This window comes from Nomascus leucogenys, chromosome 11, assembly GCF_006542625.1.
Source record: "Nomascus leucogenys isolate Asia chromosome 11, Asia_NLE_v1, whole genome shotgun sequence".
NCBI lineage: Eukaryota > Metazoa > Chordata > Mammalia > Primates > Hylobatidae > Nomascus > Nomascus leucogenys.
Window position 1 is genome coordinate 45,161,101 of NC_044391.1, and position 27,902 is coordinate 45,189,002.

The 27,902-nt window shown below is 50.4% G+C and overlaps 1 protein-coding gene across 1 annotated transcript; it reads right to left on the reverse strand.

The window, feature by feature from the left end:
* Positions 1–178: 178 nt before the first annotated feature.
* Positions 179–27,882, reverse strand: SPINT2 (serine peptidase inhibitor, Kunitz type 2). Its single transcript, XM_003252669.4, has 7 exons — positions 27,162–27,882; positions 9,155–9,325; positions 4,687–4,746; positions 3,432–3,485; positions 2,351–2,512; positions 2,060–2,098; positions 179–802 (listed from the first exon to the last, which is right to left on the reverse strand). Exons 1-7 carry the CDS (start codon positions 27,265–27,267, stop codon positions 636–638), a joined length of 759 nt encoding a protein of 252 aa, XP_003252717.1. The 5' UTR covers positions 27,268–27,882; the 3' UTR covers positions 179–635.
* Between the last annotated feature and the right edge of the window lie 20 nt (positions 27,883–27,902).

Here is a 27,902-nt window from a genome sequence, read left to right on the forward strand (position 1 = left end):
CTAAGTGTGGTCTGGCGAAAGTTCACGGGCACTCAGTAACAGGACATTTATTTCATCTTGTGCGTTCATTCAAAAAGATCTGAGAGACGCTATTTTGAGGGGTCTATTTCTAGAATGGGACACCTCAGATAGTGTCCTGTGATCATTTTGGTAGGGTTGAAATTAGGACTCCCATAAAGAAAGCACATGCTGAAATTTTAAAGGGGAAGGCCCCTTTTTATTAAACTTGTACATTTTACTTTCCTTCTTTCAGAATGCTAATACAAAAGTTTTGTTTATACTTAAAAAAAAACCCCATAAATCAGACTAACAAAAGAAACAATTCTAACATCACTTTTGTGATGAGGAAAGAGGCAATGGAATTCAACATAAGCAAAGACAACTCTACCTGGAGAAAATAAATCGATCAGCAAGGAAACTCGGGGCTGCTGCCAGACCGCGGGCCACGCCAGGAGGAGCCTCCTAGAGGATTTCCAAAGCAAACCCACCCCCCAGACCAGGAAGCAGCCGTCCTACCTCCCAGAGAAACAGACCTCAGCCCTAATGATCACACAAATCCAAGTCAATCGCTGTATTTAAAAAAAGCTCGCACATAGTCTCCCCTCCCTTCCCCAGTCCTCTCGGCGACAGGGCAGTCACAGGACATATGTGTTCTTCACCAGCTGCTCCTTGTCGTCTCCGGAGCTCCAGATGGTGCGCAGGGCACGCTCCTGGTTCCTCCGTGCCACCCGGATCAGGTAGACCATGGAGGCTCCCAGGAAGAGGATCAACACCATCACGAACAGCCCCGCCAGAACCACCACTGAGGACGAGAGAGGGGCCTCAGGACGGGGCAGGCAAGGGGAGCTGCAGCCAGAGTGGGGCTCACCAAGGGCCTGGGGAATCCAGGTGGACTCAGGCTGACCAAATGCCCCTCCCCAACCAAGAAAGGGTACACAACTGCAGCTGGAGAGGACACAGCCCGCCAGAGATGCCACCAAGGAAATTCCCCCAAAAAAGGAGGCGCCATGCTATGTGCGTGCCAGCACAGTGGCTGTGTTGCCAGCAGAGTGGTCATCTGTGTTTCTTCTTTTTGAACTAAAAACCCAACTCTCGGGGCAACCTGCACAGGAGCCCCAGGTCGAGAGATGCACAAGGATGTAAAAAACACTTAGCACCGGTGTGTACACATGAAACCTTAGGGGCTTTGTGCACACACACGCTGACCGGCAATAGAGAAAGATGTGGCCCTGCAGGGGCTGGGAGGGCTGAGAGCTGCTGCGCGATGAAGTCAGGGTGGAAGTGAGGGGGTACTCAGAGCTGTGCCAGCAAATTTAATAGTGTCTGCCCCACTGCAGTCTCGCTGGTCAGCTCAGATGCTTTTCTTCAGGAGGGGATCCAGCTAAGGAGTGTGACCTGTGGCAGCCTCCCCTATGTGGCTGTGGAGCTACAGAGTTGGCCTTTTTGGGGTCACCCTCCAGACCTGGACTGCTTGCTTCCCAGCCCCGTGCCTGGAAACCAGGCTTCACTGCTAGTACAGGACAGACTCGCAGGCCAGGTCCTGGCTCCTTCACAGGGAAACAGGTGGAGAGAGAGGCCAGACTGGCATGGCAGGTCTTTTGTGCCAACATTATCACCTGCAACTCAGGCTCAGAAACACAGGCCAGAGGCCTGGCCTCCTGCTCAGACCAGACTTTGCTGGGAAACACCCTGGCCTGTGGCCCTCCGTCCTGTCAGCCATGACCAACTCTTATGTCCCACACTGCAGCGCTCCCTCCACACCTCAGGCCAGCCTCAGGCCCGTGTGCAGCAGTCCTCAAATGCCCAACAGGAAGACCTCATCCCCAGTCACCCACGCCGCCTGGGCAGTGCCTGCCTTGTGACTGACTCACTCCAGCCCCAACTATGCACACCGAACGGTGGGACAAACCACCACCTCGCCATTCTCACGCAGAAACATGACTTTCTGCCAAGATGATGTTCACAATGGATAATGTAAACCACAGCTGGGCGGGGCTGAGCTCAGTCAAGGAAGGGAGGAGGCAGGCTGATGGTAGGAGGAGGGTAAGGGGCCACTTACCCTTTGAGCCAAGGGGCAGAGGAGGATTCTCCTGCTGGCCTGGAAGAGAACACACGGCCTGAGGTCACCTCACAGCCCCCATTCCACAGAGCTGCTGCAGGGGATCCCCTCAGCCAGGGCCTCCATGGGGAGCTCTGAGGGACTTTCTTCCAGCTTTTCTGGGGCTTAGAAGCCCTGCTGCCCTGGTGGGCCCAAAAACGGCATTTCCAAGGCCTTCATATTTTAGGGATGGGGAGATGGACCGGGGTCCTCAAGGGCGGGGCTTCCTGGGCTGAGGGGCCGCAGACTCACGGAAGCAGCGGAGCATGCAGGCCTCCTCGGAGCGGTAGCTGTTCTTATTGCCCCGGCAGCCTCCATAGATGAAGTTATTGCAGGAGTTCCTCTCCACATCAAAGTACCAGCGTGGGAAGGATGCACGGCAAGGCCCAGTGACTGCCTTGGCAGCACAGTATTCTAGGAGTAAGACAGCCCAAGGAATACAAATTAGTAGGGCCCGCAAGGAGGGGAAGCAAGCCAGAACATGACTGAGGAGGCTCGCGGCTCCAGCAGACGGAGAAACATCTCTCTGGTAGAGAAGCCTGTAAATTACACCCAAGGCCAGTGCAGCGGCTCTGACACGCTGCTCCACGGGTCCAGGTGACAGCTTCGGAGCTTTGAAGACTGCTCTCTGCCAAGCCCTGTTCTAAGCCTTTTACGCGCAGTGGCTGAGTCTCTATGAGACCTGTCTGGGACCCTTCATTTTATACATGGGAACTCTGAGGCGGGGCGACAGTCACTTGCCCACAGCCAAGCCGCTGGTGAGAGGTGCAGGGACAATGTAAATTCCAGAGCCACGTGCCAGGCTGCGCCTCTAAAGCACGTCTCCACAGGCTCAGCCTCCTTCCCACTGGTGGCGGCATCCATGTGGGGCCTGTCACCTTGACCCCAATCCCAGGGGGCTGCCACCACCTGGGGAGCGGGGAGCCCTGCTCTACAACTTCCTCAGTGGAAATCCACAAGTGTCTCTCAATACCCAACTAAGAATACATGTTTTGCCCCACATATCACTTTCTTCAGAATTTTTTTTTTTTTTTTTTTTTTGAGATGGAGTCTCACTCTGTTGCCCAGGCTGGAGTGCAGTGGCGCGATCTTGACTCATTGCAACCTCCGCCTCCCAGGTTCAAGCGATTCTCCTGCCTCAGCCTCCCGAGTAGCTAGGACTACAGGTGCGTGCCACTACGCCCAGCTAATTTTTTGTATTTTTAATAGAGAAGGGGTTTCACCATGTTAGGATGGTCTCGATATCCTGACCTTGTGATCCGCCCACCTCAGCCTCCCAAAGTGCTGGGATTACAGGTGTCAGCCACCGTGCCTGGCCTCTTTGGAGTTTTACCTTCATAGTTGAACATATCGCTGGAGTGGTCTTCAGAATCCTGCCTTCTGGGAGCTGAAACACAAACATCTGTGTTAGGGAGGCTGGACCGGACACAGGCCTAGCTAGGGCTGGGTCTGGAAGGGCCCACTGAGGAATGTGGACACCACGCCTTTAAGAAGGGGTGTGCAGCCCCTTCCATGGCCGGCTCTGCCACGTCTCCCCAGCCCTAATGGGCTCTAGGCACACACTGAGAGTGTTGGATGAGGCGGCCCTGCCGCCACCTCAGGGTTCCTATAGAAACCAAGCCCACCACAGCTCCTGATGTTATAGGGAACACGGTCTTGTTCACACTTTCTAATACAGTGAGGGGGACATGTTCCTCTCCCAACAGGATGGAAACCAGAGCTGGTGTGGGGGGCGGCTAGCAGAGGATAAACGGGGAGCCAGGCAGAGCAACGCCAGGACAGGCATGGGACTCCTGGCCTAGCAAAGCTGGAAAGTGACCATCCTAACGCCCCAGCATTCTGCAAGCCAGCCGGCCCAACAGCTGCTGAGCTACGGTGCACTCGGTGGGTAGCAGCTGCCGGCGGAGTCCCATCCTCCAGCAGGGGTGCGGTGCAGTCCCCCCTCCACAGCAGCCTCCCAGAGCCCACGGCCTGAGGCCTGCCCCGAGGGTGCATTTGCTACCTGGTAGTGCATTGGGACCACTCACCCCAGGCACCCGATGCAGAGTCCTTAAACCATAAAGGAGGAATGGGGCAGCAGCCGCCCGCACTACAAAGCAAGCTAACACACATCTTGAGATCACGCACTGCAGTGGCGGGGAGGCGGGGGTGGCAGAGTACAGAGGATGCCCACAGGGCAGGGGACAGCGATGACAACAGGGAGCAAAGGAAGCAGAGGAGACAGAACAGGCAGACAGGAGGGTGGGCAGGGAGTAGGGCCAGCAGAGCAGCTGGAGGCCTGCACAGCCAAGGAGGGGCCTGAGCCTCACCGGCAGCAGCCACCTCCATCCCATCCTACAGGAGGAGGTGGGGCCAGCCAGGAAGTGCTGCAGGATCCCAGGCCCCTGTGTCAGCTGGACAGTATAAACTCCCCCATGTAAGGACGCTGGAGCCAGAAGCCAGCAGCCCAGACAGAGCCCCCGGTTTGCCAATTTTGAGTAAACAGAACCATGAGACAGAAGCCTGTGACAGTTCCCAAATGACAAGTGTCCTTTCACAATGACCCATCCGGTGGCCTCACTCCATCGCGGGTCTCTTTAAGAACCTACCACTTGGGACAGAGGAATCTGCTGCATTCCTGTTGGTGGCCAGGTCACCCGTGGCATTCTCTGCAAGGGGACAAAGAAACAGCACAGTGAGAGAGTGCTTCCAAGACTGCTGGGGACAAAGAATGAGCTGGCCTGTGTGCCTCTCACCACAGCATCCATTTCTCCTTTACGTGGGACCTTCAATGTGCATGCCAGACCACAGCTTGGAAATAAGGAACTAAGACTGCCTCCCAAAGAGGAAATTTAATATTAACTTGCAGGGAATCAGAGCAGAGATGTGCAAAGTGACCTTAAAAAGACAGTGACTTGGCCAGGTGTGGTGGCTCATGCCTGTAATTCCAGTACTTTGGAAGGCCAAGGCGGGTGGATCACCTGAGGTCAGGAGTTTGAGACCAGCCTGGCCAACATGGCAAAACCTATTAAAAATACAAAAGTTAGGGCCGGGTGTGGTGGCTCACGCCTGTAATCCCAGCACTTTGGGAGGCCGAGGCAGGTGGATCACGAGGTCAGGGATTGAGACCATCCTGGCCAACACTGCGAAACCCTGTCTCTACCAAAAATACAAAAAATTAGCCAGGTGTGGTGGCACGCGCCTGTAGTCCCAGCTACTTGGGAGGCTGAGGCAGGAGAATCGCTTGAACTCGGGAGGCAGAGCTTGCAATGAGCCGAGATCGTGCCACTGCAGTCCAGCCTGGACAACAAAGTGAGACTCCGTCTCAAAAAACAAACAAAAAAACCCGAAAAATTAGCCAGGCGTGATGGGCAGATGCCTGTAATCCCAGCTACTCGGGCGGCTGAGGCAGGAGAATCACTTGAACCCGGGAGGCAGAGGTTGTGGTGAGCCAAGATCGCACCATTGACCATTGCACTCCAGCCTGGGCAACAAGAGCAAAACTCTGTCTCAAACAAAGAAACAAGTAATCAAAACACAATGACTTCCAGGGCCAAATAATCTGCTTAACTGTATCAACTCATCTAATTCAACTGTAATCCCAGTGCTTACACTGGGTAAAGGGTCGGGGGCATCACTTGAGGCCAGGAGTTTGAGACTAGCTTGGGCAATATAAAAAGACCTCATCTCTTTGGGGGGAGAAAAAAAAAACAAAACACAACATTTTTTTTAAAGGTTAACATGATAAATTTTTTTTTTGAAACGAAGTCTCGCTCTGTTGCCCAGGCTGGAGTGCAGTGGCGCGATCTCAGCTCACTGCAAGCTCCACCTCCTGGGTTCAACACCATTCTCCTGCCTCAGCCTCTGGAGTAGCTGGGACTGCAGGCACCAGCCACCACGCCCAGCTAATTTTTTTTTTTTTTTGTATTTTGAGTAGAGACGGAGTTTCACCGTGTTAGCCAGGATGGTCTTGATCTCCTGACCTCTTGATCTGCCCGCCTCGGCCTCCCAAAGTGCTGGGATTACAGGCATGAGCCACCGCGCCTGGCCAACATGATAAATTTTACACAGCATTTATTTTATCTCCTACACCTTGTCCAAGACGGAGGGAACCCTGGCTCCTCCGCATCCTCAGGCCTGGCCTAGCCTGATGCTATTAAATGGTCACCTTGCAAACCAGCTCCCCTCGTTCTGCCTCTCTCTTCATCAGGCAGTCTTCTGGCAACTGGACTAGAGACTTGCCTATGTGGACTAAAGGCGTGGGCCCGGGGACACGAGTGCCTGCTCCCCGGGGCAGTCCTGGTTCTCATGATGAATTAATACACTGGCATTCTCATTCTCACTTGCCTTCCCACAGAGCCTGCCTGCCTGGGAGAGAATATGCCGGCAAAGGACCCTAGGCACTAGCAGCCCTGGAGGTGTTTAGCTCTTTACAGACTCACATGGGAGCACCTCGAGAGACACGCATCGTGTCCAGTCAGATGCCAATATGTGCTTTCTGGACCTGCAAGGCGGGGCCAGACTCTAGGGAGACAGCTAACCTGCCTGCTCCCAGGAACACACAGCCACTCACGTCCCCTGGCTATGCTCACTGTCCACTGCCTGAGTTCTCAACACTTCAACTCCCTTCCTCAGGAGACAAGGAACAGCCAGGATGGCAGATACATTTGCTAAAGGCAACTCTTGACTGGGATAGCTCAGAAAAGGTAGCAAAAGATATTTCTCCCAAGTCCTCCTTCATAATGAATCACAGCTGATGACAGAAATATAGTAACTGGGTCAATGGTGGCTCACAGAGACAATGCCAAGTCATCAAAAAAACATGTTAGGGAGAGTACCACTGAAAATATTTTTATTTATTTTTTACTTAAAGGCCAGTCTAGGCCAGGCGTGGTGGCTCACGCCTGTAATCCCAGCACTTTGGGAGGCCAAGGCGGGCGGATCACAAGGTCAGGAGATCGAGACCATCCTGGCTAACACAGTGAAACCCCGTCTCTACTAAAAATACAAAAAATTAGCCGGGCGTTGTGGCGGGCGCCTGTAGTCCCAGCTACTGGGGAAGCTGAGGCAGGAGAATGGCGTGAACCCGGGAGGCAGAGCTTGCAGTGAGCCGAGATCCTGCCACTGCATTCCAGCCTGGGTGAAAGAGCGAGACTCTGTCTCAAAAAAATAAATAAATAAATAAAAATAAAAAATAAAGGCCAGTGTAATTTTTTTTTGTTTTTTCAGTTAAAGTGAAATGTTTAGCTGGGCACAGTGGCTCACGCCTGTAATCCTAGCACTTTGGGAGGCAGGCAGATTGCTTCAGCTCAGGAGTTTGAGACCAGCCTGGGTAACATGGTGAAACTCCATCTTTACAAAATACACAAAAATTAGCCAGGTGTGGAGGCGTGCACCTGTAGTCCCAGCTACTTGAGAGGCTGAGGCGCGAGAATCACTTGAACCCAGGAGGCGGAGGTTGCAGTGAGCCAAGATCACACCACTGCACTCCAGCCTGGTAGGCGACTGAGCGAGAAAAAAAGAAAAAAGTGAAAATCTTTAACATAGGATTTGGATGGCCAAACCCTCGGGTCTCTGGAACACTCGGGATGGAGCAGCCCCAAAGGGCCAACGTCTTATCACCACTAGCTCTCAGGAAGTCCTTCTCACTCAGCTGAGAGCCAGGGCACGCTGCTGGGAGGTTTAGGTTTTAATTTAAACTGTGAGGTTGTCATGGTCAAAATTACCTTGATCCCACAGAACCCCTCACAGGTGAGGGCCGCAAAGAGGATGGATTCCAGGACGTATGTTTGTTTTAACTTGACCCATAACTTGGCTGGGTGAGCTATTCAAGTCATTTGTCCCACAATTAAAAATAACCCAAATAGCGGCCAGACGTGGTGGCTTACACCTGTAATCCCAGCACTTTGCAAGGCTAAGGCAGGCAGATCACCTGAGGCCAGGAGTTCGAGACCAGCTTGGCCAGCATGGCAAAACCCCATCTCTACTAAAAACACAAAAATCAGCCAGGCGTGGTGGTGGACACCTGGAATCCCAGCTACTCGGGAGGCTGAGGTTGCAGTGAGCCGAGACTGCTCCACTGCACTCCAGCTTGGGCAACAGAGCAAGACTCTGTCTCAAAATAAAATAAAATAACCCAAATACCCAGGGAACAAGAGGGGCAGCCCTGTTGGAGTGGATCAAAAATGCTCTGCTCAAGAAGGCAAGGCTACTTCCTCATCGTCTGCTCTGAAACTTGTACTTAGTAAAGTGGGAGAAAGGAAGCTGGGTCACGCTGGCCCCAGCTCTGCCCTGTTGTTTTGCTGCCTTTCTGGGAACAGGAGCAGTGAGGGTCTGCTGTGAAACCACTGTACGGCCACCAGGACACTCATATGGTGCCTGTTTCTTCTGCTTTTTAAAACATCACACAGATTCCACTGTCAAGAACTAATAAAGAAAGTATCCACATTCCAGTTAATAAATTGTCTCTAAATAGCAAAATCTGGCTGGGCACAGTGGCTCACACCTGTAATCCCAACCCTTTAGAAGGCCCAGGTGGGAGGATCACTTGAGGCCAAGAGTTCAAGACCAGCCTGGGTAACATAGGGAGACCCCATCTCTATACAAAATTTCAAAATGAGCAAGGTGTGGTGGGGTGTGCCTGTAGTCCCAACTACTCAGGAGGCTGAGGTGGGAGGATCTGCTTGAGCCCAGGAGGTGGAGGCTGCAGTGAGACCCTGTCTAAAAAAAAAGCAGGGGCTGGGCACAGTGGCTCATGCCTGTAATCCCAGCACTCTGGGAGGCTGAGGCAGGCGGATCACGAGGTCAGGAGATCAAGACCATCCTGGCTAACACGGTGAAACCACGTCTCTACTAAAAACACAAAAAATTAGTTGGGCGTGGTGGCGGGCACCTGTAGTCCCAGCTACTCAGGAGGCTGAGGCAGGAGAATGGCGTGAACCCGGGAGGCGGAGCTTGCAGTGAGCCGAGATCGCGCCACTGCACTCCAGCCTGGGCAACAGAGCGAGACTCCGTCTCAAAAAAAAAAAAAAAAAAGAAAGAAAGAAAAAAACAAAGCTCCAACTACTACCATCTCACCTGTGACAGTGGCACATTTCTTGAGGCACTCCTCCTTGGTCAGGTAATTATTGCTGTTTCCGTCACAGCCCCCATACACAAACAGCTGGCAGGATCCATCAGTGACATTGTACCACCACCTAGGCATGGAGGCCCGGCATCTGCCCACCACCTTCGACACCAGGCAGAAGTCTGAAACGCGAAGCACAACCCCATTAGCTCGGCAGGGCAATCCCGGCAATGAAGGACACGCACAGACCTGTACACGGATCCCCCAGGAGAACCAGAGCCTTGAGTTCCTCTGTGAGCTGTTTCCCAAGCCCAGATGGTCAACAGGCCCACTCAGTGCTTCCTTCCTTGTATAAACACGTCGCCCAACAATAAAGACACCGACCCACCCACTGAACTGTATTTCAGTTGTGTGTTTTGTCCCCTGTCCCCATTATTGAAGACATGCACATCCAGTGCAGAAACATGACTTTATTTATTTATTTTGGAGAGAGACTCTCACTCCATCGCCAGGATGGAGTGCAGTGACTCGATCTCAGCTCACTGCAACCTCCGCCTTCTGGGTTCAAACGATTCTTTTGCCTCACCCTCCCAAGCAACTGGAACTACAGGCGTGCGCCACCATGCTGGGTTTTTTTTTTTTGTTTTTTTTGATACTTTTAGTACAGATGGAGTTTCACCATGTTGCCCAGGGGGATCTTCAACTCCCGAGCTCAAACAATCCGCCTGCCTCGGCCTCCCAAAGTGCTGGGATCACAGGCACGAGCCACCACACCTAACGGAAACATGACTTTAAAAAAAAAAAAAACCTGACTCCAAGACCCTTCTGGACGCTGCCCCATCCCACAGGGCCAAGGGGAGCTTAGGGCTGAAAGGTCAGAGCCAGAGAAGTGAGGTTGGGAAGGAGAGGCGCTATCAGCGCCCTCAGTAGTCCTCATACGCACTTTTCCTGACCTTTCCTGTCCACTCTCTGCCCAGGCAGGCCACAGGACACTCAAATTACTGCAAGAGCCTCGGAAGGAAGCTTCTGAACTCGAGTGCCTGCAGCCCAGCCCATGGCTCCAAAGACAACACAGGTCCTACCCCTGCGCCAGGGCTTGTTACAGCTCCTATTTGGGCACACCAAGATGGGCATATCCAAGGAAATCCCACCCACACAATAGATCACAGGGAAGTAGCACAGCAGAAAAAGCATCTTCTGAAGCAGGAAATTCCCTATCATTTGAAAAAAGCTAACTATGAAAAGTCACCAGTTAGAATGTACCTTATCTAGACACTTCATATGAATGGAAGTGTACAGTATGTCCATAAAAGGCAAATCAATAGACACAGGAAGTAGATGAGGGCTGCTTGGTACTGGGGGTGGGAATGGAGAGTGATGGGTAAAGGGATCTTTAGGGGATGATGAAAATGTTCTAAAATTGGATTATGGCAATAGCTGCACAGCTCTGTAGAAGGTGCTAAAAATCCTTGGATGATATACTTAAAACGAGTGATTTTATGATAATTTTTTTTTTTTTTTTGAGACAGAGTTTCACTCTTGCTGCCCAGGCTGGAGTGCAGAGGCACGATCTCAGCTAACTGCAACCTCCACTTCCCAGGTTCAAGCTGTTCTCCTGCCTCAGCCTCCCAAGTAGCTGAGATTACAGGCATGCGCCACCACACCTGGCTAATTTTGCATTTTTAGTAGAGATGGGGTTTCACCATGTTGGCCAGGCTGGTCTCGAACTCCTGACCTCAGGTGATCTGCCCGTCTTGGCCTCCCAAAGTGCTGGGATTACAGGTATGAGCCACCACGCCTGGCCTATATAATTGTTTTTGAGATAGGGTCTTCCTCTGTCACCCAAGCTGAAGTGCAGTGGCAGGACCATGGCTCACTGAAGCCTTGGCTCCTAGGCTCAAGTGATCCTCCCACCTCAGCCTCCTGAGTAGCTGGGACTACAAGCAGAAAAAAAATTTTTTTTTTAAATAGGGGCACCTTTTGTCCATTACACGTCAATCAGAACCAGCTGGCTGTACACCTGGAACAGGTACAATATGCCAAAGGTCACAAAACACATAATCAACAAGGTCCAGAGGAAACAGCAGGAGGAGGCCCTCTGGTGTGTGACTCTGCCCACCCCAACACTGGGAGCAACACTGCCACCAACAAGACGAGATGAAGAGGACCCACGTGGGACCCAATTACAATCCAAAGCTGAAAACAGCATCAAGGCAAGAGTGCCCAACAGCTACAGAGATGCCAGCAGCCTCTCTGCTGCCCTGCCACACTGAGCCCTGGCAGCCACTCTGGCTGCTTTGTGTCTTAGCTTCCTGAGCAGTGTCAGATACAGCCTTTTTCCACAATAAACTTGAAGGGAATATTGTACACCTTAAATGGGTGAATCATATGGCATGTGAATTACATCTCAAAACAAAAACCAACAACCTGAGGGAGGGCCCAACAACACCGGGCGCCCAGGCAGGAACCACCCGACACTACACCAGAGAATGAAGCAGGGTGACCCACAGTATCATGGCAGGAATTCGGTAACTTCGTAAGCAAAGGTGCCAGGTACACGTGGCATGTGCAGACGCCTGAGGGTGTGTAGAAGGAGAAAAAAATGCCTATCAAGGGATGGATGGCAGTTACCTTGGTGAATTCAACCCTGCCCAGAACCTGGCCATCATCTTTATAGGCACAGACATGCACCCTTGCCAGTGCCCTGGTACTGAGGAGACACAGGAGCACTGGCCTCAGCTAACAGCACACGGGATGATACATGAGACCACAGCAGCAGGTGATGAATTTACAGTGAGAACATCACTGTATTCTGTCAAGCAGGTTGCATGTTGATGTGAATCAGCAAAACACCTTGGAAAGCAAGCATCAGTGGAACACGATGCTTGGAGTCAGAATAAAGTTAGTTTACTGTATGATTCCTAAGAACATCCTCACCATTGGAATCTGTCAGGCAGACCAAATGCTCACAGTAGTGGCTCAGGACAGCTCCTCTGGAGCACGGTCACGATCTGTCCCTGAGATGCTTCCTTTCTGGGCTGCTGCTGTGAGCCAGTGCCTCTTCTAGCTTGGACGCTTTCTGTCGACGTGCTGGGGCCTTCATGATAAGTCTTGCGAGCCTGGGAAGCCATTCTGTGTCTAGACAGCTGCTTACATCTGCTCTAAATATCATTGACTTAGTAGTTTAAGTTTCAGAAAGCAGCCTTATTTTCAGGTTCCTTGGGTAAAGTAGGAAGGAAAGGTAGAACTTCACTGTTGTCCCAGGAGAATTTAGAAACATCTGTTTATGGCTAGGCACGGTGGCTCATGCCTGTAATCCCAGCATTTTGGGAGGCTGAGGTGGGCAGATCACCTGAGGTCAGGAGTTTGAGACCAGCCTGGCCAACATGGCGAAACTCCACCTCTACTAAAAATACAAAAATTAGCTGGGCATGGTGGTGGGCACCTGTAGTCCCAGCTACTCAGGAAGCTGAGGCAGGAGAATCACTTGAGCCTGCAAGGCGGAGGTTGCAGTGAGCCAAGATCTTGCCATCGCACTCCAGCCTGGGCGACAGAGCAAGGCTCTATCTCAAACAAACAAACAAACAAAAAAAAAAAAAAAAGAAAAGAAAGAAAAAGGAAAAGTCTCTTTATTAAGAGAAAACTTGGACTAAAAACATGTCTGAAAGACAGATATTGGTAGTTGTTGAAGCTGGGTGATGGTACATGGGGGTTTATAAAATGTGTCACTGCTTTGTATATACTTGAAAATTCTTATAATAATTTTTTTTTTAAGATGGAGTTTTGCTCTTGTTGCCCAGACTGGAATGCAATGGTGCGATCTCGGCTCACTGCAACCTCCACCTCCCAGGTTCAAGTGATTCTCCTGCCTCAGCCTCCTGAGTAGCTGGGATTATAGGCATGCGCCATCACGCCAGCTAATTTTGTATTTTTAGGAGAGAAGCGGTTTCTCAGTGTTGGTGAGGCTGGTCTCGAACTCCCGACCTCAGATGATCCACCCGCCTCAGGTTCCCAAAGTGCTGGGATTACAGGCATGAGCCACCGCACCTGGCCAAAAAAATATTTTTTTTTTTTTACTCAAATGAAATTTGAGTAAAAGAGTTCTTTTTTTTTTTTTTTGAGACGGAGTCTCGCTCTGTCCCCCAGGCTGGAGTGCAGTGGCGCCATCTCGGCTCACTGCAAGCTCCGCCTCCCGGGTTCACGCCATTCTCCTGCCTCAGCCTCTGGGATTACAGGCGCCCGCCACCACGCCCGGCTAATTTTTTGTATTTTTAGTAGAGACGGGGTTTCACCGTGGTCTCGATCTCCTGACCTCGTAATCCGCCCGCCTCGGCCTCCCAAAGTGCTGGGATTACAAGCATGAGCCACCGCGCCCGGCCTTGACTAAAAGAGTTCTAAGTAGCAGATTAATTGGCTGAAGTTAGGTCCAAATAAGACTAAATTTAACCATGTCCTTACTATGTTAAGACACACATCTTTTTGTGAGTATGGAAGGAAGCTCCTCGTTGAAGACAAATCATCTCATCTTGTCACATGCTTTTACTAACTGAATTGTTTTTAAGCATCTATGATGTAAACTTTACTCTCAGGCCTGAGAGAACTGAAGTCATGAAAAGGGATTTTGTTTGCTCATTTGTTTTAATGGAGGCAGTGTTCCTTCAGGAAACACAGGCCATATAGTATTCACTTCCATCACAAATAACAACAGTGCATTTTCTCATTCATTGTTCTGCAAAAACCTTGTATTTATTTATTTTGAGACTGAGTCTTACTCTGTCACCCAGGCTGGAGTGCAGTAGCATGATCACAGCTCACTGCAGCCTCGACCTCCTGAGCTCAAGCAATCCTCCCACCTCAGCCTCCTGAGTAGCTGGAACTACAGGCATGCACCACCATGCCTGCCTAACTTTAATTTTTTGTAAAGATGGAGTTCTCACCATGTTGCCCAGGCTGGTCTCAAGTGATCCTCCTGCCTCCACCTCTGAAAGTGCTGGGATCATAGGTGTGAGCCACAGCACCTGGCTGCATTACTTACTGCCTTCACCAAGCATGATGCCTGGCATATCACGTGCCCTACCTCTAATGGTCACAATAAAACTATGAATCACGTAATAATATCCCCGCTTTACAAACGAGAATGCTGAGACTTGAGGTGGTTAAAGTGAGGCAGGCAGCAGTGCCAAGATGAGTTCCCCGTGGTCTGATGAGAGCCCAGGCACTAAGACGACCCTTCAGACTGATGGGAAGATAAAGCCACTGCATCAACAGGCAGTAGGAAAACAGAACTGAGGTTGCCTAAAAGCCAAAACATTCCTCAGGGTCTTTATCACAATCTGAGGGCTTACCAAGGCCAGGCCTTCTGCCAGGCCTCTGTTTTCAGTCACACTCAATGACAGGGTCACAGACACCAACATACCAAAGGAAATGGCCAAGGCTGGGGGGAAATGGGCTGGGCACATTTTTAGAAAGTTATTCCTTAATGAGGAATTCTATTATTAGGAAATGACAAAATGCTATGTTGGTCTTAGAATAATATTGGGAAGCAATCATGAAAAACATGACTCAAGTGCTATTTTGTACGCTCACAAATGCTAGGGCAAAATTAAGTACATTCTGTATGTTTTCAAGACGGAGATGGACCAACAGGAAAATGCTGAAAGGAACCAAATTTGGATGAACTCATAAGCTTCAGAATATCTAAGCAAAAGTAGAATTCCTGCCTTTAGGGAAGAGTAACTTTCTTTCGGAAAAGCATCAGAAATGGCTAAAGTCACACATTATCCGAAATATGAACCTCACTTACAAAATCCTAGCAGGCATTCTGAATGTCAGCTATTGCAAAATTGCAAAACAAACTGGTCTTTGAATATCTTGGAAAACAGGTTTCTCTGGTTCTGAAGTCACTAGAGCTTTAACCAAGACAATCAGCCGGTGACTAAGACAACAATCTACAGTCTGCTGAATAGATCTGCTGTCACCTTCTAAGAAGGACATTATAGAATTCTGAGGGGTCCCAAGTACTACCAATCTAATCTTATTTTATAGACTTAAGAAGATAGTACTGGCCGGGCGCGGTGGCTCACGCTTGTAATCCCAGCACTTTGGGAGGCCGAGGCGGGCGGATCACGAGGTCAGGAGATCGAGACCACGGTGAAACCCTGTCTCTACTAAAAATACAAAAAAATTAGCCAGGCATGGTGGCGGGCGCCTGTAGTCCCAGCTACTCGGAGAGGCTGAGGCAGGAGAATGGCGTGAACCCGGGAGGCGGAGCTTGCAGTGAGCCGAGATTGCGCCACTGCACTCCAGCCCGAGCGACAGAGCGAGACTCCGTCTCAAAAAAAAAAAAAAAAAAAAAGAAGATAGTACTGGGCCAGTAGCTCATATCTGTAATCCCAGCACTTTGGGAGGCTGAGACGAACAAACTGCTTGAGCTCAAAAATACAAAAAAAATGAGCCAGGTGTGGTGGTGTGCACCTGCGGTCCCAGCTACTTGAGAGGCTGAGGTAGGAGGCTCACCTGTGCTGGGAGGCAGAGGATGCAGTGAGCTGAGATTGCGCCACTGCACTCAGGCCTGGGTGACAGAGACCCCGTCTCAAAAAAAAAAAAAAAAAAAAACAGATGAAATAGTACCTAATCATTTTCCAAAAATGCATAATTGCAGCTGTGTCTACTTTGCAAAGTAAGTACTTTAATGAAATATTTCAAATATGCTGACGAGTACAGAAAATACCCCATGTCTGGTATATCCACATCTCAGTGTCATCAAATTCTAACATTCTCAAGGACAAAACAGAGTAGGCCAGCTGGGCAGATCACCTGGGGTTAGGAGTTCAAGACCAGCTTGGCCAATATGGGGAAACCCCATCTCTACTGAAAAATACAAAAATTAGCCGGGTGTGGTAGCACATGCCTGTAGTCTCAGCTACTCGGGAGGCTGAGGCAGGAGAATCGCTTGAACCCAAGAGGTGGAGGTTGCAGTGAACCGAGATTGCGCCACTGCACTCCAGCCTGGGCAACAAAGCAAGACTTTGTTCTCCAAAAATAAATTAATAAATAAAACATATGGATAGAGCAGAAACCCTTTGCATACCCCTCAATCACATTTGCTCTGTCTCTTCCAAATTAACCCCCTACCACCCTGAACTTGGTGTTTTCTTTTATTCATGTTTTTATATCCATTAAAATAAGCTTTGTTTGTTTTTTTGAGATGGAGTCTCGCTCCCAGGCTGGAGTGCAGTGGTGAAATCTCAGCTCACTGCAAGCTCCGCCTCCCGGGTTCACGCCATTCTCCTGCCTCAGCCTCCCGAGTAGCTGAGACTACAGGCGCCTGCCACCACGCCCGGCTAATTTTTCTATTTTTAGTAGAGATGGGGTTTCACCATGTTAGCCACGATGGTCTCGATCTCCTGACCTTGTAGTCCACCCGCCTCAGCCTCCCAAAGTGCTGGGATTACAGGCGTGAGCCACCATGCCCAGCCCCAAAACAAGCTTATTTTTAAAACAAGCAAAAATAACTTTCCTAGGGTTCTAGTTATTGACACACTCCCATGAGTGCCATGAGCTGAAGCAGAAGAGCTTCTTGCCTCACCACGTGCGGGACAGGAAAACCCAAAGACACTCCTGAAATGCTTCTCCTCCTCCTCCTCCTCTCACCCATCTGTTTTTTCTAGAACAAGGGTCTGCAAATGTTTTCTATAAGGGGCCAAATACCGAACACAAGCAGAAATTGGCCTGCCCGTCAGTGTGTGATCACACAAAGCAATCTCATGATCAGTGGGAAAAATGATACCGCTCAATGACATTTAAAAGTTTTTGTCAGGGCCGGGCGCGGTGGGTCACACCTGTAATCCCAGCACTTTGGGAGGCTGAGGCGGGCGGATCACGAGGTCAGGAGATCGAGACCATCCTGGCTAAAACGGTGAAACCCAGTCTCTACTAAAAATACAAAAAATTAGCCGGGCGTGGTGGCGGGCGCCTGTAGTCCCAGCTACTCGGGAGGCTGAGGCGGGAGAATGGCGTGAACCCGGGAGGCGGAGCTTGCAGTGAGCCAAGATTGCGCCACTGCACTCCAGCCTGGGCCACAGAGCGAGACTCCGTCTCAAAAAAAAAAAAAAAAAAAGTTTTTGTCAGCTGGGCGTGGTGGCTCACACCTGTAATCCCAGCACTTTGGGAGGCCGAGGCAGGTGGATCACCTGACGTTAAGAGTTCGAGACCAGCCTGACCAACATGGAGAAACCCCGTCTGTACTAAAAATACAAAATTAGCTGGGCGTGGTGGTACATGCCTGCAATCCCAGCTATTTGGGAGGCTGAGGCAGGAGAATTGTTTGAACCCAGGAGGTGCAGGTTGCAGTGAGCTGATCCATTGCACTCCAGCGTGGGCAATAAGAGTGAAACTTCAACTCTCAAAAAAAAAAAAAAATTTTTTTGTCAAGCTGGGCATGGCAGCTCATACGTATAATCCCAGCACTTCGGGAGGCCGAGGCAGGAGGATCACTTGAGGTCACGAGTTCAAGACCAGCCTGGGCAACATAGTGAGACCCTGTCTCTACAAAAAATAAAAAAATTTTTTTGGCCAGATGCAGTGGCTCACACCTGTGGTCAGGATTTCAAGACCACCCTGGCCAACATGGTGAAACCCCATCTCTACTAAAAATATAAAACTTAGCCAGGCATGGTGGCGCGCACCTGTAGTCCCAGCTACTCAGGAGGCTGAAGCGGGACAATCACTTGAACTCGGGAGGTGGAGGTTGCAGTGAGCTGAGATCGTGCCACTGCACTCTAGCCTGGGCGACAGAGCAAGACCCTGTCTCAAAAAATAAGGAAAGAAAAACTCTATTAGCTATAAATGCACAGAGTGACAAAACAAAACAAAACAAACAGAAAGAGTATTTATTTAGCATACTGTAAGTTAAAACATTAGAAACATTTAGGATTAAAGTGTTAATTTCTTTGCAAAAGAATTTCTAAGGGGAGTTTGAACCGTGCTTGTGGTCTCACCATATAACTTACGACACAGAGCAAGCATCATTTCTACACCTTTTCTAGCAATTGCCAAACACTTTTCTAGATCTGGATCAGCTTTCAACGTTTTATCCTTTGCTCTTTCAGTGTCACAAAATTGCTCTGAGAGCTGCTTCACAGAAGAGGCTTTGCCAGTGTTGCTTCCTCTGGGCCACCATCCAGAAAGTCACAACTGCCACCCTCATTTCTGTGGACAAGAAGCCTTCACAAGCTCCCTGGCTGCAGATCCAGAGTCTCTCCAATGGCAGAGGGAAGTGCAACACCTCCCGTAAGCTGGTCTACCTCTCCATTTTATGGTTTTTTTTTTTTAGACAGTCTCACTCTGTCGTCCAGGATGGAATGCAATAGCACGATCTCGGCTCACTGCAACCTCTGCCTCCCGGGTTCAAGTGATCTCCTGCCTCAGCCTCCCAAGTAGCTAGGACTCCAGGAGCGTACCACCACACCTGGCTACTTTGTGTATTTTCAGTAGATAGGGTTTCGCTGTGTTAGCCAGGCTGGCCTCAGACTCCTGACCTCAAGTGATCTGCCTACCTCGTCCTCCCAAAGTGCTGGGATTACAGGATTGAGCCACCTTAGCGAAAAACACTGCAGGACACCTTTCCTAAAAACAACTAACATCACTAAAAATGAGTCTCCTCTTTTCATTAAAGACACTTGGAATTCTAAGGATAGTAGCCAAGGAGAAATTATTTGCTATAAAAATCCCCAGACATGCCACTCCTTAGTATCAAAAAGCAAAGAAAGCTCTGAAGAGTCATTTAATCCAAGAGTTTCAAAGAACTCCATCTCAAAAAAAAGAAAAAAAAGTGTTGTGAAGATTAAAGGAGTTTTTAATCCATTATGAGTACTTAAAATAGTATTTGGCATACAGTTTGTTTTTTTTTTTTTTTTAGAGACGGAGTCTTGCTCTGTCGCCCAGGCCTGAGTGCAGTGGCGGGATCTCGGCTCACTGCAAGCTCCGCCTCCTGGGTTCATGCCATTCTCCTGCCTCAGCCTCTCGAGCAGCTGGGACTACAGGCGCCCGCCACCACACCTGGCTAATTTTTTGTATTTTTAGTAGAGACGGGGTTTCACCGTGTTAGCTAGGATGGTGTTGTCTCCTAACCCGGTGATCCGCCTGCCTCGGCCTCGCAAAGTGCTGGGATTACAGGCGTGAGCCACCGCACCTGGCCTGGCACAAAACTTTTAACAAATAGTAGATATTGTATCTTTATGATTGTATTTTTTATGAAGACAAGACTAATATAGGGACAGTCAGAATAAAGAGAACGACACATTTCACTACACGGTCCAACCAAGCATGCTGACAGAGAGGATAAGGAGGAAGAGGATATACAGGGAAAGCCAAAAGTACAACCTCAAGCCAAACCAACGATTTCTTATCTTCACCTGGAGGAAGACAATGGCAAACCACCACATGGGTCAAAGTCCTGCATGGCTACAAGATCAGGATATGCTGGGCTGGGACGCAGAAAGCCAGAGGGAAGGACTGGTGGAAAAAACAAACACCAAAACAAATGAAGCAACACAAACCCTCCATGCTTTCCACACCCACCTGCACTTGCACTTTAAGTATCTTTTCGCCAGGGAATGAATGAGAGCATCTTAAAAAGAGGTCCTGAGGCCAGGCGCAGTGGCTCACGCCTGTAAGCCCAGCACTCTGGGAGGCCGAGGCAGATCACCTGAAGTCAGGAGTTCAAGAAAACAGGTACTGAATGACAGGAGGTACTGAAACCTATTTCAATTCTACCAAGCCAGATTCCAAAGGTGACATTTACTGTGCAATCAGCCTTATTTTAAGGTGATCTATAAATCTACCTACTTTGGTTAGCTGGCTAGGTTCTACATATTTGAGTGTTTCTGTTTCCAGTACAGAAAGCTACCAACTAACTACCCATCTCCTTTAGGCTTGGGTGTCTGGAAGTTTTCATTATTGAGACAATTCAGAACCTTTCCAAAAAAAAAACCTCAGGTATTTATGAGGAAAGAACATTTACAATTACAAATCCAACTTAAGTTATGAGGCTCATAAAATCTTGGTGTTTCAGATATAAAATCTTGGTATTTTCTATATAAAATATTTAGATATAAAAGTTTACATTTCAGGCCGGACACAGTGGCTTACGCCTGTAACCCCAGCACTTTGGGAGGCTGAGGCAGATGGATCACCCGAGGTCAGGAGTTCAAGACCAGCCTGGCCAACATGGTGAAACTCCGTCTCTCCTAAAACTACAAAAAAATGAGCCAGGCGTGGTGGCGCATGCTTGTAATCCCAGTTACTCAAGAGGCTGAGGCAGGAGAATCGCTTGAACCCGGAAGGTGGAGGTTGCAGTGAGCCGAGATCGCACCACTGCACTCCAGAGTCTGGGCGACAGAGCGAGACTCCGTACCAAAAAATAAAAAATTTACATTTCATAACCTATCAGCACAATGCAACTCATCACTACTCATGCCTACCGTCACTCCATATTCCACTCTGAAACAGGACTATTAAGTCTACTCTCGCCTCAATCCATAACAAGAACCCGAGCAGCCCATCTGAATAGCTGGGAAGGAAACATATAGTTTCAAATCTTCCAAGGAACTGTCTGCTGTTAATTCACATTCAGCCATTCTTTACCTTGTGCAAATCACAGGACCATTTTCAGAACTGAGGAAAGCTCTTGAACCCTCGCTCTGAAATGGTGTTTCTCAACCTTTTTTCATTACTACCTTCCCCCTAAGAAGACTTTTTGGAAATGTTTTTCCTAATCGCCCCATGAAATTTTAATACACAGACATACTATATATCTATTCATGTAGAGCGGCCCTTCAAAAGGTCACAAACTATTATAGTATCTTTTTGTTCCCCCACCCCTTTAAGAACATGCCATACACTCTAAATGACAGACCCTGGGATACACATGGACAAACTATCACATATAAAATTGTTTTGAGATGGGGTCTCGCTCTGTCGCCCAGGCTGGAGTGCAATGGTGCAATCTCGGCTCACTGCAACCTCCACTTCTCAGGCTCAAGCAATTCTCCCACCTCAGCCTCCCACGTAGCTGGGACTACAGCCTGAGTAGTTTTTTGTATTTTTTGTTTCACCATGTTGAAACTCCTGAGTCAAGCAATCCACCCGCCTCGGCCTCCCAAAGTGCTGGGATTACAGGCATGAGCCACCGCGCCTGGCCTCGCCCTCATTTCTAAAATGGCTTCTAATCATAAAAAGCATATTTCAAATAAACTTCAAAATAACTAAACTCTAGCTCCTACTTCACCTGCCAAGGAAAATAAAACAAAAAAAAAAAGTAAATAAACTCCAAAGTTCCTGGGCCTCAGCATCAACATCAGCACTTCTTTACAGGGAGTTTTCAAAAAGATGTTGCCAGAAACAACCGTGAAATGACACTTGTGAGGAGGATCTTGCAGGACATCGGAATCCACACTCTAACGTCCACATTAGTCATGGCCAGTGGGCCAAGGCCTCCTGGGGCTAATGGAGTCATTTCAGTGTGACTCCTGCTGGGGTCTCTCCCGCCTCACATGAGCCACAGGCTTATCACCCCTCATTCAGCCTCCCCTGTAGCCTCCAGACATGGCAAACAGAAGCTCTGCATGCATTCTGCAAATGGCATGGGATGGGTAAAATGAGAAACAGGGCGGGGAGCAGGGTGAAAGAGGAGAAGTGTGCTTTCTCCATCACAGGCTGAGCTCTCAAATACTGACTGGGCAAAGCAATGTTTCCAGTGGAAAGAGGCCAGTCTCCCACGGAGACCTGAAGGCAAGGCCCTCAACCTTCTTTAGGAACTGCAAGCATTTGAACCTCAAAAGCCCCCATTTTCAGTGCTAAGCACACCAACCCTGACACTCATCACCAGACATGCACTCATCTGTTCATTTATGGTACTGTCTTCCTCTCATTATGACACATCTGCCATGGATGGGGGAGGGGGTCTATTTTGTTCAGTGCTCTATTTTGAGTGAGTCAGTGCCTGGCAATTTGTGGGTGCTAAATAAACATTTGCTGACTGTATCAGTGAATAAGATTTCGAACTACCCTGGAACCAAACTGCCTTGCCTGCAAGTAGGACAAGCACTCCTATGGAGGATAAGAATAATGTGAGAAGCTGCTTTAGAGAATTCCCAGCTGATTGCCAACACCAGCTTTACTTTAGCCTTCTGTCATCTTATCTTTGACCACCAGGGTCACAACTACCCATAGGGGTGAGGAGGAAAGTAAAGAAAGGGTGGCAACTAATAACATGTCTGCGGAGTCTGCTGGAAAGCTTACCTTTTAGTTAAGGTTCTACAGACACTGTAATTAACCTGAGAGGTCCACAGATTTCGAAAATCCCTTGGAAGTACAGGAGAGGGCCGGGCCACATGGCTCGAGCCTGTAATCCCAGCACTTTGAGAGGCTGAGGTGGGCAGATCACCTGAGGTCGGGAGTTCGAGACCAGCCGGGCCAACGTGTTGAAATCCCATCCCAACTAAAAATACAAAAATTAGCTGGGCATGGCGGTGCACACCTGTAAGCCCAGCTACGCAGGAGGATGAGGCAGGAGAATCGCTTGAACCCAGGAGGCAGAGGTTGCAATGAGCCAAGATGGCGCCACTGCACTCCAGTCTGGGTAACAGAGCAAGACTCTGTCTCAAAAAAAAAAAAAAAAAAAAAAAAAGGTGCAGGAAAGGTTCTCAAATGAGTGTTGCCCTGCTTGCCTCCAGTGGAAATTCCCAAGAAGAATCAACAAAAGACCTTGAACCATCCTGGCTAACACGGTGGTGAGACCCTGTCTCTACTAAAAATACAAAAAATTAGCCGGGCGTGGTGGCGGGCGCCTATAGTCCCAGCTACTCAGGAGGCTGAAGCAGGAGAATGATGTGAACCCGGAAGGTGGAGCTTGCAGTGAGCAGAGATTGCGCTACTGCACTCCAGCCTGGGAGACGAGAGAGACTCTGTCTCAAAAAAAAAAAACCAAAAACAAAGGACCTTAAGCCAAGTAACCATTAACACAAGTTCTGATGCCCAGGGCCAGGCACAAAGTTATTGGCAGCAAGAACTACACCTAACCGGCCACTCCTAAAGGACCTTTCAAGTTTCTATTCTGCGGAGGAAATATATGATCTGGCCTGGTGTTGAGCAACATTACAAATTTCAGGACCCTCCAAATACCAGGATTTACCACCTGGGTGGGGAAAAGGAAAAGAAAAAAATCCTGCATATTTGCAGCTACCTGATAAAAGGATTTCCCCTAACAGCTGTAACATACATACATACACAGACACGTGCGCACGCGTGTGCTCTCCCTGTCTCACACTGTAACGTGCAATTTATAAAGAACTGTTATGTGTTACTTTTTACTAAATGGAGTATATGTTTAAGGTAGGGGTCAGAAACCAAAGGCCTACAGAGATAGAGGGCAGGCAGTAGCTGAGGTGAGGCAGGCTGAATAAGATCTACAGGCTGGGGAGTGGTATATCTCCTGCCTGAAAGAGGCACTCGGCTCCTGCCGGGGAGTGCTGGGCAGGAAAACAGGCCTGTGTTCTGGTTTGGTTCCATTACATCTTCACGTTTTTCAGGCAAAGCCAAAAACTACATTTTTACGTTTAAAAAATCCCAATTCTGGAAAATGTGCAAGTCACATAAAGGCTGTGTGAAGCTTCCTGGGAGTGGCCAGTTTATAATCCCTGCGTGCTTTCCACTCCAGACTGTAACTGTCCCTAACGCTAGATCGGGGAGCTTCCTCACCTGGCATAAGCTCAGCTTTCCCCCCACCTCTGTCTGCAGAGGTTGGAGTCAGGACCCTCTTTGTCCGGCCAGTCCACCTGTCCCTTCCCACCTGCCCTCACTACTCAGAGCGTCACCAACACATCAATCATAGACCACCTGATGCTTCTCACAAGAAGCCCTGACCCCTGAGTTAACCCTCACTCTCACACGGCGGGGCCTGCTTTGTCCCCATCTCCCCTCCCCCAACTCCCGGGCCCTCTGGTACTCAGGACCGGTCTTGAGCAAATCTTCCAAGTCCTCAATCTCCTCTGAACATTGTTGCCACCCTCTTACCTAATTGGAATCTCCCCTGAGGGCACACTTCCTGGGGCCCTTCCAAGTGGGGAGGTCTCCTTGCTCCTGGGAGCTGCTTCTGGACTATTCTCCCTCCACCCTCCCCAAAACCCCCAGCTGGGAGACTCCCATTGTTAGAGTAAATCATTCACTACCCCGCCTGGCATGTGATCTGCCAAGCCAGACAACTACTCCTTTCATCCCAACTTTAGCTCCGGGCCTGCCACCTCTCCCGCTGCTCTTATGATCATTCTTGGAGATTTATATATCTAGGTAGATGGTCTTCTGACCTCTAGGTTCCAAGACCTCCAGCTGATCTCGTCCCACCCTCGTCCCCCGCTTCCTCTCAGGGTCACACCTAGACCTGTCTCAATAACTGCCACCTCTTCAGAACCTCCCTCTCACGCATCTCACTCAATATCCACTGCATCCTATCTGTCTGGTTCATTCCCTTCAGAACCTCAACTCCAACAATCTGCTGGCCCTACCATCTCGGCCCTCCACCCCCTCATGTCTTCACACAGAATAAATTCCTTGACCAGCCCCCATCCTCCCTCCCTCACACATTCTCTGTTCACTTCTCCCTCACCATCACACTCATCCGGCAGCACCTGAGCCACTGCATGGAGCTTCAGCAACACCACACTCCCAGTGGATGACTTGCTTCCAGAGAAAACAGAAGCAATCAGGAAGGAGCGAGGAAAAAAAAAATCAAAACTGCCTCCTGCCTCCGATTAAGCTGTTCAAGCTTTCAAACAAACAGAACTTAAGATGAGTGAGGGCATGAGTTCACCCAGTCAGACACTAGTACTTCTGAAAGGTCAGTAGGTCCAGCCGGCAGCAGCAGTCAGGGAGGCCACTCTGAACAGAGAAGGCCTCTGCAGTGAGACCTGGCTTTGTCAATTACTACTACCGAGTGACCTCGGGCAAGGCACGTAACTTCACCACCGCACCCGGCTGTTTCAAAGGTTAAATGGCACATCCCAGCTCAGAGTAAGCACCAGAGGTAGCAAGAGGCCAGGTAACTGGGAGGTACATCCTAACATAATTACTTCACCTGAAAAAGTCCAGCAGAGCTGCCAAATTCTGGTTCTGATTGCAAGAATGGTCAACGTCTGCATTCCTGACTCCCAGTCACCTACAGCTGAGCCTCTCCCCACCAATTCTTTTTTCTCCTGCCTGGGGCATAGAAAAATTAACCAGTCCCCAGAAGTTACCACAGGTGATGACTTGGTGCACACCTATCCTGCTTTTTTTTTTTTTTTTTTTTTTGAGACGGAGTCTTGCTGTGTCGCCCAGGCTGCTGTGCAGTGGCTTGATCTCAGCTCACTACAGCCTCTGCCTCTGGGCTTCAAACGATTCTCCTGCCTCAGCCTCCCGAGTAGCCGGGACTACAGGCACACACCACCATGCCCAGCTAATTTTTGTATTTTTGGTAGAGACGGGGTTTCATCATGTTGCCTAGGGTGGTGTTGAACTGGCCTCCAGTGATCTGCCCGCCTTGGCCTCCCAAAGTTCTGGGATTACAGGCATGAGCCACATTGCCTGGCCTTTTTTTCTTTTTTTTTTTTTTTGAGATGGGAGTTTCACTCTTGTTGCTCAAGCTGGAATGCAGTGGCGTGATCTTGGCTCACTGCAACATCCGCCTCCTGGGTTCAAGCACCAGTACCTGTCTATAAAGCCCTAGGCCATCTGGCTGCAGCCTACCTCTCCCACCTCCCATCCTCCTCCAGTCCTCCCCTCCTTCATGCCAGCGCCAGCCAGGCTGGCTCTGTCTTTTCCCTGAACCCAACCAAGCTTGTTCCAGCTTCAAGGCCTTTGTACTCTATTGCCTGCAACTGGACGCTGGTCCCCCAGGTCTCCGTGTAGCTACCGCCTCCTCCTTCTTCATGTTAGAGCTCAGATGTCACCCTTCTCACGGAGACCTCCCCCGACTACCTGAGCTAAAGCCGCCCCCAACATCTTAGATCACCCTGTTGGTGTACTTCACCTGGTTCATTTAATTCTCAGTAACTTAATCTCATGGCAAGTGCTTTTTAAACCTTCACTAGCTCTGCCTCTCCCACTCTGTGAATGCAGGAACCCAGCTAGTCTGAGTTAACTGTTATCACCAGCGCCAGTGCCTGACACGTAGCAGGGCCTCAGTAAGTTTTGCTGAATCAGTGAATTCTTGCTTTCAAGAGAGCTCTTTTCAAAACCCGCTGGTACTTGTCTGAAGCAGTTAAGCTTAAAACAACACTTGTTCAAACAGACCTTTCAGGCCACACTTCCTTAAGAGTGTAGAAGTTTAAATCACCTTATTCACCACTGACTTCTAAGGACCAATTCAAAGACCCCAACACCAGCTGCTCAACGCCAACACTCTCTCGCACCTTAGCAGAGCTTCCTCTTCCCCAACGCTTGTTTCCTTTCTTGCTCCCTCCTTCTCGGGCACCTACTTTACTGCAACTCAACTACAAAAACTTCGGGGGGGGCTCTTGTCCAATCTCCAAAGAGGCAGGGGTGAGATGGGCTTCTTCCCTGAGTCTAAAACGGCCACCAGGTCACCCAGTCCAACCCCCACCATCTCACAGGTCTGGCCTCTCCCTGGGCTTTGGCCATGGAACTTTCCACCGCCAGGAGGAGGTTGGTCTTCAATTCGGTCCTCACCCCGTTCTTGCCACAGGAAGGGGCAGTGCCACGCCTTCTTGGTCAATACCCCTAGACTCTTCCTCCACCCGAAGGAAACTCTCCTAACCCTCGCTCCTCCGCCCGTCTTCGCTCTCGAGGGCTCCCAAACCTCATCTCAAGGCTCAATCCTCCAGGGCTGGTTCCACCACACCCGCTGAACGCCATCAAATAACCCCGTTTCCTCCCCCGCCAGTTCTCCCTGCTCAGACCCCCGTTGACCCCCGAGCCTCTGCCCCCTGCGCCCCGCCTCCTGCCTCCCCGCCCGGCCCTCACCGTGGATGCTGCGTTCTCGGTCGGCCGCCAGGACCCCAGAGAGGAGCAGCGATCCCAGCAGGGCGAGAAGCGCCCGACTCCGCCTCAGCCCGCACAGCTGCGCCATGGCCAGCTCCGCCGAGACGCGCAGGCGACGCCGCCAGCCACCAGCCGTTGGGGTCTCGCGATCAGGTGCGGGAAGCCCCTCGCCGCGCACGCGCACTGGAGCGCCTCGCGTTCAGGTGCGGACGCTCGGGGAGGGTCTGCCAGGTGCCCAAGCCCCCGGAAGTCGCCTTTCTGGACCTTCGGTGTGGGGACGCCCGGCCTTCTCGGCACGCGATGCCCGGGTCTGCTCCTCACTCGCGCCCTCGCCGCCTGCGACACTCAACGGCCCTCCGCGCGTTCAGAGCCCCGCTACACCTCCCAACGCGCGGAGGTCGCCAGAGCCAATGGCCAACGCCTATTGGAAGCGGCTCCCGAAGGTGGCCGAGCAGACAGGGGGCGGGGCGCACCTAGCTAGGCAGGGCGAGCTGGGCGCAGGCGCAAAGGGCAGGTACCTGCGCGGCCGCTCCCCCGCCCTGGGCGCACCTGGGCCCGCCCCTGGTGCCGGGGAAGAGGCGGGGCTTGCGCGGGCCTCGCCCCCAACAGAACCTCGCGGGGCGGGGCGCCTGCCCGCTGAGCACCTGCCACCCTTCCCTTGGGCTTGGTGACGACATCCGAGGAGGGCCTTCGCTCTTGGACTGGCCTCAGGGTGGGAGGAGG